The sequence below is a fragment of the Glycine soja genome, chromosome 7 (genome assembly GCF_004193775.1).
Source record: "Glycine soja cultivar W05 chromosome 7, ASM419377v2, whole genome shotgun sequence".
Taxonomy (NCBI): Eukaryota; Viridiplantae; Streptophyta; class Magnoliopsida; order Fabales; family Fabaceae; genus Glycine; species Glycine soja.
This window is the reverse complement of record NC_041008.1, coordinates 37,386,563-37,401,845: the sequence shown is the minus strand read 5'-3', so window position 1 is coordinate 37,401,845 and position 15,283 is coordinate 37,386,563. Positions and strand designations below refer to the sequence as shown.

Here is a 15,283-nt window from a genome sequence, read left to right as displayed (position 1 = left end):
ATGAGGTGATTCAGTGGGATATGATTAATTTGAGTACTAATTAGTAGAAGTTTCAGATGATTCCTAGTTCTTATCTATAGTACGCTTGGATTAACTTCATGGTAAAAAAAAATAATTATTCTTTTATGGTGAAAGAAAAATAATAAATAAATATTTTTATTTTTTTTATAATATTACCGTATTTCGTGGGATAAAATTGATTTTTATATTTTATTCAAACACACTAATCTACACCAGTTCAACTCGCCTCTTTAGATGGTTCTGCCGCCAAATCTTGGCAATATATCCTAGCTATAAGCGAGGTTGTTACTTGTCAATAACCATCTTCATTTACTAATAATAATAATAATAAAAAGTAACAATTTCATTTAAACATGTTACTAAAATAGCTAAGCTAGCTCCTAAATATCAACCAATCTGTTAGTGCATGTGCATGTTTCGGAAGTTACTAGGATAATCCAACCCCAACATTTTCGGTTAATGTTAATCATAACAGCTTCAACCATCGACAAAATAGATACTAGTATATAACATTTAGCTGTTACTTTGCACTCTTATTTTACTACTTCTCTTCCCTTTAAGAAAGAAACAGACAACACAACAAACTCAACAAGGTTAACTACGTAGCTAGAGAAATGGCGGAAGTGAAGAGTGAAGAGCCAGAAAAGGCAAATACAAATGTGAAAGAAGAAGAAGAAGAAGAAGAAGAAGAAGAAGAAGAGTCTCCAATAGAGGAAGTGAGGCTAACAGTGAAGAACACCGATGACCCGACCCAGCCGGTATGGACCTTCCGGATGTGGTTCCTGGGGCTCCTCTCGTGCTCCCTCCTCTCCTTCCTCAACCAGTTCTTCTCCTACCGGACGGAGCCTCTCGTCATCACGCAGATCACCGTGCAGGTGGCCACCCTCCCCCTCGGCCATCTCATGGCGGTGGTCCTCCCCACCGCCATGTTCAGGATCCCCGGGTTCGGGACCAAGCGGTTCTCCTTCAACCCGGGTCCCTTCAACATGAAGGAACACGTCCTTATTACTATATTCGCCAATGCTGGTAGCGCCTTCGGGTCTGGCTCGCCCTACGCTCTGGGGATTGTTAACATTGTCAAGGCCTTGTATAGAAGGAAGATATCCTTCATTTCTTCATGGCTTCTCGTCATCACCACTCAGGCCTCAACTCTCTACTCTTATTTTATATCCTATTCTCCAATTTTTAACTTTTTTTATTTTTTATTTTTTTACCTGTGAGACTCGAAAAATTTTATTGTTGATTATGTTCAGTCTTGACTTTCAACCTTTTGTTTGTCTTCAAAATTTACAAATGAAAATGAAATTAAATAATATAAAATTACTGAGGGGAGTAAAATGTTTTAGAAATAATGATTGAAATATAAACAGGAATGAATTAGAGCTACTGAAAAAGACTATTCTTTTGTAACATGCTGAATTAAGGTTTGAAGGTCATAATATATTTAATGTCTATCATGGCTTCAAACATAATTCCTTTCGAAAAAGGATACTGTAGTAAAAAAGAAAATTATGATGATTGAAATGATGAGTTACCTCTACAATTCACAAACTATAAAACAAAATAGCAATGAGTCATTTTCATGGTCAGTCCTCATGGTTACATTGTTTTGTTTTTTCTCTTCAATATCAAATTAAAGTAAATTTTTGTTGTTTGCTTTTGCCATTACACGGTGTTACTTTTTTTTTTTCTCCCTAAAGATCTTTCCTTTTAAAAATAGTTAATAAACAATAGTACAAGATACAGGGAACATAAAACTTATTTTGGCACTTGAATGTATTTATTTATTATTATTTGTTGAGATTTAATTTGTGAAAGATAATGGGTTGGGTGCATGTTTGTGAGTGCAGGTGTTAGGATACGGGTGGGCGGGGTTGCTGAGGAAGTACGTGGTGGAGCCTGCTCATATGTGGTGGCCCAGTACCCTCGTCCAGGTCTCTCTTTTCCGGTAAAGCGTTTTACTTCATTTTTCATAATAATTTTCCTTTTTGCATGTGCTTTAGTGATGATGTTGGCTCTTCTGCTCTATACTTTCCATTCATGCCAGCACGACAAATACTGAAATGATTTTATATTATTATTATTCTATTAGAAATTATTTTTTTAAAATATTATCTTAAAAAATATATTAATAAATATTTATGATTAGATAACACTAGTGTATATCTAATTTATATTTTTCAGTACATCACCGTGAAATTCTTAAAATGTATGCATTAATTTCTTTCTCACACCAGACGGGCTTTGTTGTTATTTTCCTTTATAAGCTGTTTTCTGCTTATAAATTAAAGTTATGATCTGCTTATCACTGATTACTGTTAAAGCATTAAAGCTTATTTATAGTTTGTTTAAACCCAATAAGGTTATGCTTGATAAATCTTAAGGTTAAGAAAAAAATAATTTTTAAATAAAAATTTAAAAGATAGTACTAAACTAAATTTATTGAATTGGAAGTGCTTCATAAAAATTAGTTATTGAATCAATTAGTTTTTTTTTTGGTGTACATTAAATTAATTAGTTAATAATAAAATGACGTAGAAAAAAATGTTTATATGATTTTTATACATTTTTTAATTTCTAGAAAAAATACTTTTAATTAATAATAATTAAAACTTTTGTAGTTAGTTTTAAATTGATATAATTTTTAAAAGATAAATTTTTTTATTAAAAATTAAAAATAAATAATATAATATTAAAAGAGGAATTTTATTGAAACAAAGTGCTTCAGCTTAGAATTAAGACAACTTTATTAGGTTGTAACAGACAACAATTTCTTGTTAATTATCGTTTTCAATTTTAATAAGAGGGTTTGGAAATAATCCATATATACAAAGGAGAAATGTGATATGAATCATGATTGCTTCGCATCACCTTTTCTCAAAATATGATCGTGGCAATCTATAGGATTATCTCTTTGCTGTCTCATTTCACATGATTTCTGGTTTCACAGAGGATAGAAAATGCACAGTAGCCCGTGAGAAACAGTTAGAATTTTCAGCAGGAGTCATGTATATCTTTGTAACAAAATAAGCAAAATGGTAAGGCTGGCTAAGCAATCAGCTTCAGTTTATTCGTGGGATGTTATCTAAGTTTGATCCTTGGCGAAAATATTTTTTTGTCATGCTTTACTTACTTCCTGGCCGAACATTGGATTAGTCAATATTTCCTTTCCCTGATGGATGAACTGGAGGATTAAGACAAAAAAAATACTCATCTCCTAAAAATACTGTATTTCTATATTCATATCATCTAATTCAGTCAATGTCAATCTAATACCATGATTTCCTATGGCCACACCAAGTTGGTGTCACATATCACCTCTCAAAACTCTCTGATAACAACAATGTTTTTATTTCCTTATCACAGTCATTTAAATGCTTCTCATGCCAGATGGAGCCAAAAAGAAAATAATGTTGTTGTGACCTTCTCAAGCAGTTTATATATATTTACTTACATACAAATTAACCTTGTTGATGTGCAGAGCTTTGCATGAGAAAGATGAGCGTCGATTTTCGCGGGCAAAGTTCTTCTTTATCGCACTAGTCTGCAGTTTTTCATGGTATGTGATCCCCGGATACTTCTTCTCAACACTCACAAACATATCATGGGTGTGCTGGATATTCTCCAAGTCAGTCACTGCTCAGCAACTAGGCTCAGGCATGAACGGCTTAGGATTTGGTGCACTCACACTTGACTGGACTGCTGTAGCATCATTCCTGTTCAGCCCTCTTATCTCACCCTTCTTTGCCATTGTCAATATCTTTGTGGGGTACACACTGGTAGTGTATGTTGTGATTCCTATTGCATATTGGGGCCTCAATGTGTACAGTGCACATATGTTTCCCATTTTCTCATCAAACTTGTTCACTTCCCAAGGCCAAGAGTACAACATATCTGCTATTGTCAATGAAAAGTTTGAGCTAGATATCGCCAAGTATCATCAACAAGGTCGAATTCATCTGAGTGTGTTTTTCTCTTTGACTTACGGATTTGGATTTGCCACCGTAGCATCCACCCTTACACATGTTGTATGCTTTTATGGAAGGTAATTAATGCTCTCCTTATGAATCAATACTCAAATTATTTAGCAATGTTGTTCAGTTGGTTATGTTTATTATACTTTTTAATAATAGGCAAGCACAAAGGATATTATTATCTTCTCTTGTCAGGGATGTGATAGTATTAAGTTGGAACAAATAGATGGTGCAATAGTCTTATAATTTTATGAGTTCTACTTTTTTTTGTTGGATTTAGAAATACCCTGCAGTTGCATAATGTACAAAATGATTACCTGACATCCAATGCATTGAATGCCAATAGAATTCAAAGAAAATTCATGACATGTGATTCAAGTTTGTGTTAAAAAGAGAGATCATATTGAACATGTGACGTTTTTTCAACAATTTTCTTATTAGTTAGTATTAAAAGTTAATGTTAAATCTTAAGATGTGTATGCCTTAACGCGGCTGAATATGCACGTGAAAAAGGAACAACAAAATTGTTATATTTTGATGTGGTAATATGGACTTAACATGCAGGGAGGTTATGGAGCGGTATCGTGCTTCGGCAAAGGGCAAAGAAGATATCCACACAAAACTGATGAAAAAATACAAAGACATACCTACTTGGTGGTTTTATGTGATGATGGGCGTGACGCTTGTGGTTTCTCTCGTGCTATGCATCTTTCTAAATAACCAGGTTCAGATGCCGTGGTGGGGACTTATCTTTGCTTCAGCCTTGGCCTTTATATTTACTCTCCCAATTAGCATCATAACTGCCACCACAAACCAGGTTAATATCTTGCAACTTTTGCTCCCCTAAAATGTCCAGTACATGTAAAATGCAATAATCTCCTTTCAGTTCCCTAAAATTGACACTTTTTTTTTTTGTATGCACACATCTAAAAAATACAGCAAAAATCAAAGAGAACTAATTGTTCCAAATTTGTGTTCAAAAAAAATTTGTCGTCTCCTTCTTGTGACATGGCACAGACAATTCGATTCACTTTCCATGCTTCTTCTGTCAAACTAAATGTAGATCATAGCATATGAATGCATAGCTTAAAATGATTTCTCGATGATTAATTGTGAATTTAAGGATAGTTTAAGCTTAAACCATGAAGTTTGTATTTTGTATGGTAACATTTTTAGCTGTACAGTCAACTTGTGGTTTTAAGTAACAAAGTGCTCCCTTCATAGGGGCAGGACCACAAATTTTGAAGTTATAACCTGTTTAATCTTATGCTTTGCCTACAGACACCAGGACTAAATATTATTACTGAGTATCTCTTTGGTATAATTTACCCCGGAAGACCAATAGCAAATGTATGCTTCAAAACCTATGGTTACATAAGCATGGCTCAGGCTGTCTCCTTCCTTGGTGATTTCAAGCTTGGTCACTACATGAAGATCCCTCCAAGATCAATGTTTTTAGTTCAGGTATATTCATCATATTTACTTCCACTCACCTCATCCCCTTCTATGCCTAACCTTTGTGTCACACACAAATAGCTTGCACTATACTGATATTACATTTCTTCTGTAGTATCTAATTCACTCCATGTGTTTGTATAGTTCATTGGTACAATGCTTGCTGGAACCATCAACATTTGTGTAGCATGGTGGTTGCTGAACTCTATCAACAACATTTGTCATAAAGATCTCCTTCCTGAAGGCAGTCCCTGGACATGTCCAAGTGACCGTGTTTTCTTCGATGCGTCAGTCATCTGGGGTCTGGTAGGACCTTTGAGGATCTTTGGTTCTCATGGAGACTACCAAGCATTGAATTGGTTTTTCTTTGGAGGTGCAATAGGGCCAATACTAGTTTGGATATTGCACAAGTCATTCCCCAAGCAGTCATGGATTCCCTTGATCAATCTTCCAGTCCTTCTGGGGGCAACTGGAATGATGCCACCAGCAACACCACTGAACTACAATGCCTGGATTATAGTTGGAACGATTTTCAACTTCTTTATCTTTCGCTACAGGAAGAAGTGGTGGCAGAGATACAACTATGTTCTATCAGCAGCACTTGATGCAGGGGTTGCTTTTATGGCTGTTCTGCTCTACTTCACACTTGGCCTGGAAAACACCAGTCTTAATTGGTGGGGAACTGCTGGGGAGCATTGCCCTCTTGCAACTTGCCCAACGGCTAAGGGCATTGTGGTTGATGGTTGCCCTGTATATTGATGAAAGCTTCTTTTAATGGTTTTGTTTTTGTTCTATCATTACAGTTGCAACACTCATGAACTAGTACTGAAAATGAAGAATGTGTATAAAATTTTTTCCCCAGGAAAACAGTGTTATATTTTTCAATTAGGTTTATTCTTTCACAATTTATTGCCAGTGTTTACCTGGTTGCTTTAATATCATTGCAAATATCTAGACAATACAGAGGAAGAATAGGAGGTGTTCCACACCAATGTCATGGTGAACTAAACAATAAAAAAAATGCAAAATGGAACACAATCATTAGTTATGTAGTTACCAAATACAATGTTAATATCCTACACCTTTCTATAATTTTATTTCAATCTACTTTACTTGCATGATAAACACAACCAAAGAGAATTTTTATATCACCACAGCAAGTGATAAAAATTGCTAAAATTGATCATGCTAGTTTACCACATATATCAGTTATTTGATACGATGGACTATGACCACATAAAAGGACTCATTAATCTGGCAAAGTGAAATTGTATAAGCCACAACAACCATGTACCTATCCAGGGGTAAAATTTATTGACCAAACAAATGGGGGTAAAATTTCAATTTCACTCTCTTTTCCCTGTGGAGATGGTAAAAACCCACGCTTTGCAAGCAAAATTATGTGTGGCGGATGCAAGTTAAAGAAGAGAAGAAAGCAAAAGTCACTAAACTTGTTTATTATTTAATACTCCATAAATATTTGTAATCAAGATTTGGGCTGAAAAAGATAAAAATTGCAACAGTAATCAGAAACAGCAACTAAAAGCTGTAAAGTTGGCAACTGATGGTTGAAAAAACATTGCCAGAAACTCATCAGAAATCAATTGTCAGGATTTTTTCTTGGCTAACTTGAATATCATCTTCAACTTATGTCCTTGAAGTCGACCCCAACAGTGGCGTGTTTACCCCAAGATCAATGCTTCCATCTTGCTCAGGGTCAGGCTCCACCTTATTTATCCTAGTCTCATCATGTGCTGTATCAATATCAGGACTGTTTATGGATCTCTTATGATAACACTGCCATCACCTTGGATAGATCAATGCAAGTGTCTTTACCTCATCTGTCTCTTCCTGAATAGATCCTTTTAATCAAATGACCAGCTTTGCAAGTAATTTCGGGATTAGAAATCTTGTTTACATTGCCACCAATGTTAAAAAGTAAAAGCCAAAATTAGATACTCAAACCCAGAAATCATCATGATGAGTTCCCTGAAATCCATTGGTTATATTCATCCATCCTTATTATGAAGGAGCTTGAACTTGGGGAACCACCTCCGCCATATCCCTTCAGGTTTCAAGAGCAGTATTAAGTGTTAAACAATCAAAAGGTAAGACAAAGATGTATCCATGTGTGAAACAAGCAAGGCATACCTTTGCAACTTCAGAGGTATCAGTGGAACTATCAGTGCTACGCAAGCACATTTTGAGATTATTCCGTTGCATGAATATCACAGCACCTATGGGCCTGTCACTGATGAATACATCTAATTGATCAGATTATATAATTCAATAATTCTTTGATAGAATAAAAAATCCCACAAAAGGTAGTGGCAAGATATCATGGTTATAAAATAATCTGTTAAAAGTACATTTTTTAGATTCTTCACCTAATCCCTACGAAACGTTAATCAAACAAGGATACTCGAGACATAATTATGGATTCTCTGATAGCTACAATCAGACAAAGAATCAACATATATTTGAAACCAACATAGTATCTCATTGGATTTATCTTCAAGATAATAAAATCTTGTATGAATGTATATATATATATATATATATATATATATATATATATATATATATATATATATATATATATATATATATATATATATATATATATATATATATATCATCAAATTAAACATAAATTTGATAAACCTTTCTTTTCAATAAATTACCTCACCTAAGACCAGTAGCAGCACTTTTTACACTAAGAAGCTTGCCAATTTCATCACTTAAGTTGGAGTTCCCATCTGCCCGAACTCCCTACACAGCAATCATGGCAACAAAACTTGATTATAAATCTCAATCACAAAATTGTGGGTGGGGGCACCACATTGCATGATGCCATAATATCGATAAAACTGACAAGAATTAGTTATACATTGAACATTAAAAAAAAGCAGGGGATAAAGTTCATGGCACAAATTTGAATTTCATTCATAATTGATTAGTTTAAAAACAACCAAAATTAAAAAAAAAAAATTAAGGCATAACAATAACAATAGAAGTAAGATGATTGTAATTTTGTAATATTACCAGGCACTCTCCATAAAATCCTCTACCTAGTCGAACCCTGAAAACCTTTTCCAGCAATTTGTTTGCAGCATTCTGGCGAGCTGAAACACATGAATTTCCTTTAGCAATCAAACCTTCAGCACTTAATTCCAGCAACTGCCATGAAGATTTTTCAAAGAACAGAGCAAATTCAGCAAAGACATGATAACTATAGAGAAATTGACAATAACTTGCACCAAGAATTGGAATATTCTACAGCAAGGCATATAAAAGCAAGGAAGCAACACAGTAGATGTTGCTATGGCATGAAGACTTGTAATATTAGTATCCGACACTATGGCAGTGTAAATAGAAAAGAAAAATATGACTTTATACTAGTCATGCTCACTTCAAACAACCAATTAACTTATTGAAATGTATTTTTCCCTTCCCAAGCAGGAAATAAATAATTGACAAAACTGACAGGAAAAAAATGGTAAGGCTTGTCTACAATCTCTATCTTACAGAATAACAGTTCTATTGTTATTGAAACACATTCATTTTAATTAAACTGAGGAGTTTCTTCAGTTAGCCTGGCCGAGCTATTTGACATGACCTAAGTAAACTATATACTTCTTAGAAATAAGAAAATGCTATGGGTTCATAAATTTGTTTCTTAATCCATTTTTTTTATACGAATTAAAGTAAAACTCTAAATTTTTGCTCAACAACAACAATAAGAGAACACATTAACACAAACAATCTTAAAAGATGATTGATCACTCATGCCTGCTTGTACATGCATGAATTAGAAATGCAGTTAAACCTTGACCGCCATTCACTCAGTCCAATATTAAAGACCCTAATGCCAGGCAAGCTCCATCGGCGAAGATCTCCATTCTCAATATACTTAAGCATCAGCTGCACCTGGCCTTTGTATTTTGATTCCACCAAACATGGAGCTGCACCCTTAATGAAATTCAGGCATCTTTCAATTTCAGTCATTGTTGTATGAGATACTGGAGAAATAAAGCACATAAAAAAATTATATTTTTACTCACATAAGAATTATTAACATCCTCACATTTGCTGGCAAAGTACTCATAAACAGCACTGGAGCTGCTCTTCTCAAGGTTTACATTAATCATAATATTATCGGGGCAATCATTGGCAGGGGGAATATGTCTAAGTACCAATTTCCGATGATCAAACCCAATAATCCTAATAGATAAAAGCAATCAAATTAATATGCAAACAAAACCAAACCACGTGAGAAATTATACAATAACAGGACATGAATATTATCCTACTTGCATTTTGATTTACGAGAAAGGTCGGAAAGGAATTCCTTTGGAGGAATAAAGTCAAGTAGGTAACACGTCTCAAGGCCTTCAAAGCACAAATCTTCAACCCTGTGGTCACAAATATGTAACTTCATGAAGGGATCAATAAAAAAAAACCACAACTTTCGAGCACCCCATTTGACCCCATCTCAAGTTTTCAAACTTAAAGTCAAGTAAAGCACATAAATTGGAACTTCAAATGCTCAACAACAAGAAACACAAAACCCCATTACAAAAAGATAAGAAAATTTATTGAATAGAAGCATAAGGGGGATAATAAATGAACCTGAGAGCGAGAAAGGGAACTGCAGAGAAGGGCAATATAAGGGAAGGGAGATTGTGGCGAGTGTGGAAGAGGTGAGCAAAGAGAGCGGAGAATGCTCCAGAAAAGGAAGGGTAGTTGTAGAGAATGATGTTGGAAACTCTGTCTTCTGAAGCTTTGGCTATGGCTTCCAATGCCGCATCTGAACGCAGGCTTCTGCTCCCTCTCCCAACCCTTACACACAGAGAGAAAGGGAGGCTCGTCCTGCCCCCATTTCATTTGAATGATTCGTTTGTTTTTCTCGTTTGAATCGTTGAGTTGGACTTGGGTGAATGATCCATTTCGCAGCTTAATAGAAAGGAAGAGCATTTTTCAAAATTTACATTAGTTAAAACATTTTTTTTTCTATTTTAATTTAAATATATTTTTTTAAATTTTCTTTTATTTTTTCTCTTTCTTTTAAATAAAGTATTTTTTTTTAAAAAAACTGTTTATATTAAATAAAAATATTTTAGACAAACATATAAAAAAATAAAAATTCATTTGTTTTATTAAAAATGCTCTTTTTTGTAAAAAGCTTAATATGTAAGCTAAGTAGAAATATAATTTTTTTTACACTATCAATATATTTATTATATATTCTTATCAAAACATATTTATTTTATTTTCCATTTTATTTTTTTATCATATTAACTATACTTATTACATCTATATTTTATCTCTCTATTTTTTCTTCCATCACAAATTCATTCTAAAATAGAAATCAAATGCATTATAGATTGAGTAATCGGTAGTTATATAAAATTTGTGCAGAGGAATGATGGTTCGGTGAGGTGTGGTTGTTCAAGGATAATTGTGATACGTGTGGTATGGTGGATAATTAGGTGGCGGCGGAGTGGCCATCAATTTGGTGCATTGTAAAGATTGCATTGGGTGGTGATGTTTGAGTGCGGTGTTGGTGTTGGGTGGTTAGGTGGAGGTGGGGTGGAGCGGTCATGAAGGTTTGGGGGAGAGGTAGCAAGGTTTGCTTGGGAGAGGAAGGGTAAAGATGGAATATTAAGAATTTTGGGGGTACACCATGCAAAAAATGGGTACATTAAGTAATTGTGTACTCTGAATTGGTTGTTAAATTGCATGGTTTTCTTTCTGGGCCTCTTCTTCCTGCACCCTAATAATCTCAAAGGTACATTCTGAATTAGGTAATCTGGAATGTAAAACTTTCGTTCTCGATTAACCTTTCCGTAATGAAAGGAGGCTCCTTGTAAATTTCCGATGAGTTAATTTGGAATTCAAAATCTTCGTTCAGAATTAATCTTACTGTGATAAAATTAAAGGAGGTGTGGGCTGAGATTTCTGGATGCAATCTGATGTGTAAAACTTAAAAGATATGGGGCCTAGGTACTGGGAGTTGTGTTTGGATTCCGTTTCATGATACATGATAAACAGTATAAATTAAGAAATCATAAAACCCAGGCACAATATATCTTTAGTGTTCAATATATAGATATAGATGTACATTAAGATTTATTATTCGTTTCGTGATTCATGATTTACAGTAGTACAGATTTAGAAATCATATCAACCAAACATATTCATCTTCATATATGGGTCCGATCGATTTCTAACAGGTTTTCACCAATGCAGCTGTAATCAAGTGCAATGAACACTTGGCTTGTTACTTTATAACGAAAGCAAAGGATAAAAATTTATAGACTTACAGCATGTTTAGTACAGTTTAAATTTAGAGAATAATCGCTTTTATTTTTAAAAGATTTCTACTTTTTTTTTGATAAAAAAACAAGCGAATACTTCTCTAAAATAAATTACATCACATGCATGTTAAATTTTTTGCATCTTCAATTTGAGGGAGTATCCCAGAATCATCGCTTCTGCTGGTGTTTCACTGCATGTGTTGAGGCTGAGGCTGGCTTTGTTGCGGACTGTTAGGGTTCAGTATATCATATCCATTTCTGATAGCATGTGGAGGATTGAGTGTTGCCCTTTCTTCTTCTTTATGCCTTGCTTCAATAACCTAGGATCCAAATCATTAACTTAGGTTTAGCTAAAATAAAATTGAAGCTTCCAGCTTCTAGATAATTAAATAGCACGTACGGTCCAAAGTCTGTTTGGACACAAAGTTAGAAAAACTTTTAAAGAGTTTTGCTACAGAAAATAGTAGAGAAAAATACTCTTCTAGCTTTTGTATCCAAACATACTCTAAATATATGAGGAAAATCTATTGGATACTTAACTTGAAGCCCTTTGCGTCTATAGGCCTAGGATTTGTGTGTTTAGGTATTTCATTACATTATGCATGAATGATTTTTGGTTAAAGGTGTAAAGAACGACTTTATAACAATGAGGAGATGGAGAGAAAAATGCTTGTAGTTATAGAGAGAAAAAGATTATTACTTTGAGTTTTTTTTAATTATTTTTCACACTGTGTCCTTTACAAAATTAGGTTTCATTCGTACCGTACCTATCAACATTTTCCATTATCAAACTGAGTATGAATGCATATACTTCAATTATAGAGTATGTTTTAATTTCTTGATGATTTACCTTCTGTAGTTCTGCATTTTCTTTATGGATAAGGTCTATCTTCTTATGAATTGAAGTTCTTCATTTTGTCGATGAACGAAGCTTCCCTGCAAATAATAATGCTGTTAATGAAGATCGGTCCAAAATTTCAAATTTGTGGAGTATTAAAGAAACAAAATCTGATGCAGCTGGAACCTTTTGTTGTAATTCCTTGATCTCATCACTGAAAATGAGATCCTGCAGATGAAATAAATGATTGTGTAAGAGTCGTGCATGAAATAAACGATGGCGCATGTATTATATATTTGAATTTGCCTTTGTATTCAAAACAACTTCTAATCTAAATTTTATTGAAAGGTCGTTTTTTTTTTTTACTAAAAATAATTAATGGAAACCAAACATGTGCTTTAAGGAGGAGCTTTGATTTGCTTTGACTTTGAATCATGGTACCTTTTTTATGCGAACGTTATTCAAACTCATTTGCAGTCGATTTTCCAGATGCTTTAGCTGATTAATACCCAAACCAGAAAGTTCGTCACCAATCAGTTGCCTGCATTTGCTGAAAAGAAAGTATGAAATCCTCCCTCATCTTAAATTTGTTTATTGCTAATAGTTACTACCTCCTTTTCATATGTTTTGATGTTTAAATATACATATATTACATTAAGAAACATTTAATAAAACTTAAAATTATTATATTTGAATTAAAATATTCTTATTTAATACTTGCACTAGTACTAATAATGGGTATTAAATAAAAATACATTTGAAAAAAATGTATTAATTAGGCTTTAAAATTCTAAAATATCAAATGTTTTGAGAAAAAAAATTAAAAGTTAAAACATAAAAAGATATATGAAAAGGAAGTAGTCACTATTATAAAAAAGGGCTTCAACGATGGTCCAAAGTGAGATACAACAATGTTTTTCGTCCGTCTTAGAATGTGACGTCGTCGGAAGTTACAAATTATAAGGACGTGTCTGAAAGCACCGTCTTAAAAAGTGAACAACTTTCAAAGACGATGCTTACCTCAGCATCGTCTTTGAATGTAGGCATTCTAAGACGTTGCTAACGTAAGCACCGTCTTAGTAAGCTGACATTCAAAGACGGTGCTGACGTAAGTACCGTCTTTGAATGTCCACTTTCAAAGACATTGTTGATGTAAACACCATCCTTAAATTCAATATTATTTTTAATTATTGATATTTTTTTTGGTTCATATCCCATCAGAAAAAAATAAATAATTAAAAATAACATATATTAGCATGATTGTAATTAATATTAATGCGAAATTTTATTTAATAAATAAATATTTAAATGATAGATTAAATAAAAATAAGAGGTTTATGTATTATTTATATTTAATCTATCATTTAAATATTAATTATTAAATTTTAATATTAAATACAACATATTAAGAAAATACTATTTAGGGATAATTACAACAAATTAAGAAAATTGAATTTTAAAATAAATTTTAATAAATGAAGGTAAATTTTAATTAGTTACACGAAATGCATGTGCATTCATTTTCCAACCTGAGAATGAAGGTATCTCAAGCCACAAGCTGCTCCAACTTAAATCTTTTGCCTAGCACACCATGCAAGCTTTTGTCCTCAAAATTCAAATGATCCCTTAAATTTTATTTTATTTTTTTTCTATATAAATCAATGGGTTTTCCTACACTATTAGTTATTATCAAAGTCAAAAAACTTATCATACATTTGGAACATCAAGTTTATTCTTACATTTGGAAGAGGAAGAGCTATGTTTGCACAAACAGTAGGATCTTCTTTAATGCAGTTCTTGATGAAAGCTCGTTCATATGCTTTTGCCCTGATGCCAATCAACTACAGAGAAAGAGGACAACAAAAATCAGGAATAAGTGCATACATGTTACAACAACAACAATCGTGCATACATGTTACAACAACAATCTACAGACTTTTTAGTTTGTTCCGCTTCTGCAGTTGTTTGATCAATCAATTCAGCTTCTACAATGTTGGTTATATGAAGAGGAAACAAAGAGTTTATTACATGGAAAAATAGATAAAGAAAATAAAAACAAAATACTTATAAAAAGTGTAAAACAAGGATAAGAGTACCACCAATAGAATTAGTCAAGCACTGAAGTCAAAGTTTCAACAGGGATAACAGTACCACCCATTATTGAAATAATCACTCAAAAGACACTAATGCAGAAAGAGTTGAAGAAAGAGTGGATGCAAATGTTAATTTATCAGTAAACTTTTACAGCACAAGTACGTATCCAAGGTACTACTATCTTTGTACAATATCATTTTTTTGTTGGTAGAATTGAAGAAAGAGTTGCCTTATTCTCATTATAATTTTTTCCTGTATTATTTAATTGGAATTATATCCGTTCAGGTTAAAAATAATCTCACGACGTTTCTTAACAATAATTAGTTTTTGAATTAGTTTTGGGTTCACGCTTGCTGTGTTGTATTGCCTTTCTGTTATTTGCTTTCTCTCTCATCTCACCTTGTGTGTGTATATATATATATATATATATATATATATATATATATATATATATATATATATATATATATATAAACAAAAAGGGGCTACACGATGTGTGCTCGCATTACGCATCACCCTGCCATATTCTATCTGTTATTTGTTATGGTATCATAGCCTAACGATCTTCTTCTTCCCCATCA

At 33.3% G+C, this 15,283-nt stretch overlaps 2 protein-coding genes across 2 annotated transcripts; one reads left to right on the top strand and one right to left on the bottom strand.

The window, feature by feature from the left end:
• The first annotated feature begins 635 nt into the window (after positions 1 to 635).
• LOC114420647 (oligopeptide transporter 4-like) lies at positions 636 to 6,210 on the top strand. The gene is made up of 6 exons (XM_028386491.1): positions 636 to 1,163; positions 1,872 to 1,969; positions 3,503 to 4,066; positions 4,560 to 4,812; positions 5,277 to 5,459; positions 5,595 to 6,210. Exons 1-6 carry the CDS (start codon positions 636 to 638, stop codon positions 6,207 to 6,209), a joined length of 2,241 nt encoding a protein of 746 aa, XP_028242292.1. The 3' UTR covers position 6,210.
• Positions 6,211 to 6,890: 680 nt separating this feature from the next.
• On the bottom strand, positions 6,891 to 10,333 carry LOC114420646 (the record flags this gene model as incomplete). Its single annotated transcript, XM_028386490.1, has 8 exons — positions 6,891 to 7,515; positions 7,602 to 7,701; positions 8,140 to 8,222; positions 8,496 to 8,630; positions 9,243 to 9,422; positions 9,515 to 9,674; positions 9,764 to 9,865; positions 10,083 to 10,333. Coding segments are annotated over 8 exons (1,101 nt in total), but the record flags the coding sequence as incomplete, so codon positions are not given.
• Between the last annotated feature and the right edge of the window lie 4,950 nt (positions 10,334 to 15,283).

Excerpts from the sequence above, each read along its gene's own strand:
- LOC114420647 (XM_028386491.1), top strand. The coding sequence starts at position 636 with ATGGCGGAAGTGAAGAGTGAAGAGCCAGAAAAGGCAAATACAAATGTG. Across the intron at positions 1,164-1,871 it reads TTCTCGTCATCACCACTCAG|GTGTTAGGATACGGGTGGGC; the intron begins GCCTCAACTCTC and ends TTGTGAGTGCAG. Across the intron at positions 4,067-4,559 it reads GTTGTATGCTTTTATGGAAG|GGAGGTTATGGAGCGGTATC; the intron begins GTAATTAATGCT and ends CTTAACATGCAG.